At 43.0% G+C, this 6,720-nt stretch overlaps 1 protein-coding gene across 1 annotated transcript; it reads right to left on the bottom strand.

Moving 5' to 3' along the window:
- Positions 1-1,048: 1,048 nt before the first annotated feature.
- Positions 1,049-3,293, bottom strand: LOC142919825 (uncharacterized). The gene is made up of 2 exons (XM_076062481.1): positions 3,210-3,293; positions 1,049-3,061 (listed from the first exon to the last, which is right to left on the bottom strand). The coding sequence occupies exon 2, from the start codon at positions 3,031-3,033 to the stop codon at positions 2,068-2,070; it is 966 nt and encodes a 321-aa protein (XP_075918596.1). The 5' UTR covers positions 3,034-3,061; positions 3,210-3,293; the 3' UTR covers positions 1,049-2,067.
- Between the last annotated feature and the right edge of the window lie 3,427 nt (positions 3,294-6,720).

Here is a 6,720-nt window from a genome sequence, read left to right as displayed (position 1 = left end):
CTTTAAAATATCCGACCTTTGTTGTTCCGCAAGAATATTAACGCTCAAACTCGTATCGAACTCTTCATGAATTCACTTGGTCAAACAGTTCAGGTACTCGGCAAAGCATTTCACCACCCGGTATGCAACAGTTAAACAATCTACTCCAAATCAACACCGAAATGTCTAATTATCATCCACCATTGACTTCCACATCGATGAAAGCCATTTGCCATGACGTCCAAGCCATTAAACACCGGAACAACGAACGTGCCATTCAAGTACATCTTGAAACCCATTATCTGAAGTAGTTTGTATTAAACAATAACTAAATAATAGAAATACGTTTACAATATTGAGCGAAGTTATAGTCAAGGACATTTTCCAACTTTAGCTCAACAGGACCACAAAAGCTCAGATATGTGGTGCATAATAAATGAATCAATCTGATTGAAATCATCAACTGGCTAAACACTTTTCGATTTCAACATCACCTTATAAAAGAATAACATTTTAAATATAAGCGCACAACTTTATCTATCTGTGATGAGCGCTGCACTTTCCGTTGTTTTCATGCAGGGGGCGCTGCAAACCGACGCACCCCCTGCATGGACGACGGAGGTGCAGGGACAGACGTTCGATTACGTTGGAATCGATCTGCAGACGGCGGTATTCTCGCACGGCCAGCTTCGTGTCGCCTTATCTCGATCCCGCAATCCCAAACAGGTGAAAGTCCGCATCGAACCGAACCCCCGGCAAGGCTGTCTACTTAACGTTGAGAGAAAATTCACTAGAAATGTCCTTTTCAATGAAGTCTTCCAGATGTAAATTGATACAAGCTTTTAATGAAAAAATGAAATCATCTAATTCAAAACAACACAATTCAAAGATGTTTCATTTTACAACTTCAAAACAGAGCATGGGGTACTTGCGTGAATGCGTCCTTCGTGTGCAAATGTTGTGACTTTCCTGGCCTGAAGGCCGTCAATGTGTTGGACCCTTATTGGTGCACAGCGTCTCAACAACAGCAGTGGGGTTTGCTTCAACCGATAGGTACGAACATCCAGACGTCAATCAGCAAGGACCATTTCTAGTCCTAGTTAGACAAAATCTACGTCAACACGTAAGACAAAACTACAATTCGTGTTGTAGAGAATGTACCTCCTCCTATACGTGTAACTTTTAAGTGGTAACTGATGAATGATCCGAGCGTGCTACCTATTTCAAAGACAATGAGTTGCTCCAGATGCTTCGTGGAACACAAAAACACCGTTTGACCTGTATCACAAGAACAACGGGTCTCACCTGAGTTCTCTGTACAGGTTACTTTCAAACACACACACACTTTGTCCTAACATCACTTATTCAATGTTTGACCCGTATAGATCAAATGTTACAAGTATGCACAAAACCAGACAAGTATACATTCTAAATGATTGACAGGCATATAAACAAAATTGGATTACTGCAGTGAAATATACTGCATCACGTTACATCGTATTAACAAGAAGCTTTTACAAAAAAGTTGCACAGTCTGCTTCACAGTGTAAAACATACTATTGTGTCATTCAAAACGAGTAGGCCATTGCATGCTGGCGTCTGAGTGAAAATGTAGCATATTCAAAACATTACCTACAAACTACACAACTGAGATGACACATCAATCATCGCCCAGTAAGGACAGGCTCTTGTCCACATGCAGGCCGGTGCAGGGCCACTACCTTGTGCCACACAGGGGCAGCTGCTACTTGGGGATGCTCTTCGAGTGTTTCAGACGAGGTACGACACAAAACTCCGAGTTGCTGAGACAGTTAAGCAAGCACCATGTAAAATAAATTATAACATAGTGAATGCTTGGGGGCTTATTGTCTCTTGCTCCTGGTTATAGATCTACCCAACCCACGGGTCCACAAAGTGTTCAACTTCACATTCTTGTCATTAAAGGCCCGTGACAAAGGTGTATCTATTGTAGTGACATCGTCTCTGGCTTACACATCTACCGTGTCTCCACTTGACTTTGTATTGTCTAGGAGGAAGTCCACCCACACCTCCACTTCCACAAACTGCTGGGAGTTGCCTCACTCTGCCTCAGTCAGAATTCTCCTCCTGCTTTACGATGTGAAGGTCCCATTTTGGAGTTGAATCTTCATCTTCACATTTTACCTTCACTTCTTTGCTCATCACTTCTTCACATTTCACCATCACCTCTTCATATTTCACCTTGTTACCTTTAAAAGTGTCCGAGCTGGGATTTTCGTCCGGTTCTTGTTTCATGAGGGATGGGCTCATTGCGGCATTTTGACTTTCACAAGCTGATTTCAGACTCCGACTCCATTCCTTGTGGATCTTCCGATGCTTTTGTGTTCTCTGGTGTCTTCGAAGAGTTGATGAATGTATAAACGCCATCCCGCACATCGTGCACCTGAAGGGTTTCTCTCCCGTGTGTGTTCTCTGGTGTTTTACAAGATTACATGAATCTGAAAATGTCTTCCCACACACACTGCACTTGAAGGGTTTCTCTCCCGTGTGTGTTCTCTGGTGTACTTTAAGATGTGGTGACTGTTCAAACGTGATCCCGCACAGAGTGCACTTGAAGGGTTTCTCTCCCGTGTGTGTTCTCTGGTGTACTTTAAGATTTGATGAATGTGCAAACGCCTTCCCACAAACACTGCACCTGAAGGGTTTCTCTCCTGTGTGTGTTCTCTGGTGTGTTACAAGATTATATGAATCTGAAAACGCCTTCCTGCAGACACTGCACTTGAAGGGTTTCTCTCCTGTGTGTGTTCTCTGGTGTGTTACAAGATGACATGAATCTGAAAATGCCTTGCCGCACAGAGTACACTTGAAGGGTTTCTCTCCTGAGTGTGTTCTCTGGTGTTTTTTAAGAGCAGATGAACATGAAAATGCCTTCCCACACACAGCACATTTGAAGGGTTTCTCTCCTGTGTGACTTCTCTGGTGCCGTGTAAAATTTCCAGTCCGGTCCGTGCTGTATGCACGCTGGTCGCATTGTTGACTTGTCGTACCGAGCTGCGCTGAGTGCCTTTGCTCCATCAGACCAATTCTGCAGAGGAAGCGTCAGCTGCAGACATAAAAAATAATATCCACACCATCTACACGTCAGGCACAGAGGAATGCACACGTGACTTACACGTCTATACTTATTAATATATTCATGATGTAGTGGAAAAGTTTCCCAAATTCATCAGATTTGATGAATCTGCAATCACCTTCACGCACTGAGGGCACCTGAAGGGTTTCTCTCCACGGGCTGTTATGGCACACAATGAGAGGGAAAATGTCATTAATATGCCTGGAAGCCTTCATATTTTCAAGATGAATGTTAACCCAAAACTCTAAGCACACAATTTTGGCTGTCTGACTACAAAAGGAATATTTATGAGAGCTAAATTCAGCTGACATAGCAATACTATTTGTGTTATGCAGAAATTAATGTTCAATCGCAACTTAGAGGTGTGAATCCAGGCTCAGATGTCCTTGAATGCTGGGATGAACAGTTCTGACTTCAGCTGCATGTGTGTGCTGTGTCCACCTCCTGTTTCCATTCTTACAAAGCGTTCCAGAGGAAAACAAAAATAAACTATTGTTTTGATATAACCTCCGTGTTCAACAGAGTTAATAGACTTTACTGCAAACACAAACTTGACACTGTCACACACTGCCATGGGTAAACAGGTGGCGGTGTGACCAGAACCATGCCTGGCCATCTTCATCTGCTCAGAATTAATTCTTCCTCACTCCACCAAGTAATGAATCGAGGATCAATCAACATAGCCGAGGCTATCCGTGTCTCTGTCTCTCTCTCCCCGTGGTGAAGGTGTTCCCCTTTACACATTCAGAGTCAACAGCGGCACGCGCTTAGCGTCTTTGACTGATAGACATTGACGTACGTATTGTTGGTTCTTTCAGTAAAGTCACGTAGATAGAAAATAAAAATAACAGATTAAATTCAATAAGATAAAGACCACTTGTGTTGTGATCGAAACCTCGTGGGTTTTTTGCTTCATTTTCATTTTTTTATTTTTCATTTAATTTATAATGTTATTTTATTTTCTATCTACGTGACTTTACCGAAAGAACCAAGCATATTAATTCCTGCAATCACCAAAGTTTTAAGTCAAAACATTCACACACGTTGACAAAGCCTCACCTTGTGTTGTTGTGGGCAGGTCGCTTCTGATAACAAGAGCGGTATAGCAGCTCAAGCGGGCTTGGCCAGGTAACAAAAGAACGAAAATAAAAACTGCGTGAATATTTACAATAAAACAAAGTTACAAAGTGGCGAGCCGGGCGAAGACAAATTAAACTTAAGCGAGATAATTAAAGCGAACGCAATCAGGCGAGGGCAGGAGGCAAGGCCCCGCGTGGCTAGGCCCCGCGTTGTAAAGTTCCAACCTGGACATCGATTCCCATGCTCGCTGCTACTCAACTGACATCCCTATGAGAGAGAGCGAGGCTCTACCTTGGTAAACAACAACAACAACCACCACAACCACCACCACAACAACCACAATCGCAATGAGAATTTCTCACCTCGGATTTCAGTGCAGGAAGCGATAGCTTCCTGTTACCTCGTGACGTCACGCGGCAGCAGGTGATGTGACGTCACATCCGGGGTACGAGACACGGTCCTCCCACAATGAGCGGCTCCGTAACTAAATAAATTAGAGAATGAATAAATTATGTTAATGTAACTCGTCCCATGTGTCGTAGGCAATGAACTCGTCGCAAAAAAACTCGCGACCTCTTTATCGAACACATTTTGTTAATTAGTTACCGTCACCGGGCGGAGCTTTGCCCAAATAAGGACTGGAACGCAATCGGCAGTGACCCAAGCGCAAGGTGACGTCACGCTCAAGAGCGCGGTGGACGGGGGAGGGGTGAATACCGTGGTGACATGACGTCTCTAGCGATGTACACCTCCCCATGGCGTTTCACGCCGATGAGGTATTGCAGAGTGGTGACGTCACAGAGCGGGGTTGGAGTTTAAGTTGATTTAGATTCATTTTCCATTGCTCCCTCCCTTGGGTGTGTGAGCTCAGCAACAACGTGGACTGTGTGTGTGTGTACACAATGTGTGTGTATGCACTGTGTGTGTGTGTACAATGTGTGTGTACACTGTGTGTGTATACACTGTGTCTGTGTGTACACTGTGTGTGTACACTGTGTGGACACTGTGTGTGTATATACACTGTGTGTATACACTGTGTGTGTACACTGTCTGAGTGTACACTGTGTGTGTGTACTGTGTGTGTGTGTACACTGTGTCTGTGTACACTGTGTGTGTGTACATTGTGTGTGTACACAATGTGTGTGTATATACACTGTGTGTGTATACACTGTGTGTGTACACTGTCTGAGTGTACACTGTGTGTGTGTACTGTGTGTGTGTGTACACTGTGTCTGTGTACACTGTGTGTGTCTGTACACTGTGTGTGTACACAATGTGTGTGTGTACACTGTGTGTGTGTGTGTACACTGTGTGTGTACACTGTACACTGTGTGTGTACACTGTGTGTGTATACACAATGTGTGTGTGTACACTGTGTGTGTGTACACTGTGTATGTGTGTGTACACTGTGTGTGTACTCTGTGTGTGTATAAACAATGTGTGTGTGTACACTGTGTGTGTGTACACTGTGTGTGTACACTGTGTGTGTACACTAAAAAATCTGGGACAGTCAACTCTGCTTGACATCTTATTGACAAATGCTCCTCACAATTTCGCACTGACTGGTGTTCTGGGTAATATCCTTAGTGATCACTCCTTCATTTTTGGGGTGAGATCATCAGCCAGACCCAAAGCCCCCCCTAAAATTGTTTAGAAGCACTCTTTGAGACACTTCAGCACTCAGGCATTTACTAATGATGTGCTTCACCCGGATATTGACAAGGTCTGTGATATCCATAGTTCCATTTAGTTCCATAGTTTCTATTTACTTTGTATAGCCCTGTGAGCCATTCGGCTCTTGAATCGGGTGCAACCTCAACAAACAAAAACATGAACAAGAAAACATCTTAAAGTGATTATGTGACTTTGTGCAAACAGGAACTCCAAGAAAAGACAGCAAAATATTCCTGAAATAGCACCGTACACCAACGCTGTGTGCAAAAATCATAGTGAGATGCAAGTCAAACAACAACAACAACCACAAGATAACTAAGATTTAGGCCATCAGTCTAACTCTGTACTACAATAAACAAAAACATGGCCAAAACAAAAAAAAGTTTTTGAAATCACCAAAATAAAAGCCATAAATGCAATGTAACAGTGATCATAGGGACTGTGACCGAATTTTTAACAATAAAATACATAAATAAATAATAACACCAAACCCTAGAGCCATATTTTAGGCCACTGAATAGCAGTGGCAGCTAGGAGTGTACAACTCCTCTAGAGCAGTTTTGAGTGAAGATCTCATAGGTAGTGATTCAAGTTGCAGTTTATTGGCAATAGCATTCCAGACCCTGGGGGCATCAATAGCAACACAAGCAATCGAAACGTCGAATGCTATTATATAATTTTATTTTTTATTATTTCTACGTGACTTTACCGAAAAAACCAAAGAGTAATTCCTGCAGTCACGAAAGCACCATATCAAGTTCTATGGTGCAGTGTTGAGTCTATGGTGCAGGGTTGAGTCTATGGGCAGTGCTGAGTCTATGGGTAGTGTTGAGTCTATGGTGCAGTGTTGAGTCTATGGTGTAGTGTTGAGTCTA

This window comes from Petromyzon marinus, unplaced genomic scaffold (genome assembly GCF_048934315.1).
Source record: "Petromyzon marinus isolate PM22_M1 ecotype Great Lakes invasive population unplaced genomic scaffold, UKy_Petmar_22M1.pri1.0 PM_G_Scaffold_62, whole genome shotgun sequence".
NCBI lineage: Eukaryota > Metazoa > Chordata > Hyperoartia > Petromyzontiformes > Petromyzontidae > Petromyzon > Petromyzon marinus.
This window is presented reverse-complemented; position numbering and strand designations above follow the sequence as displayed.

Coding starts and splice junctions, on each gene's coding strand:
- LOC142919825 (XM_076062481.1), bottom strand. CDS start 3,033: ATGGAGCAAAGGCACTCAGCGCAGCTCGGTACGACAAGTCAACAATGC.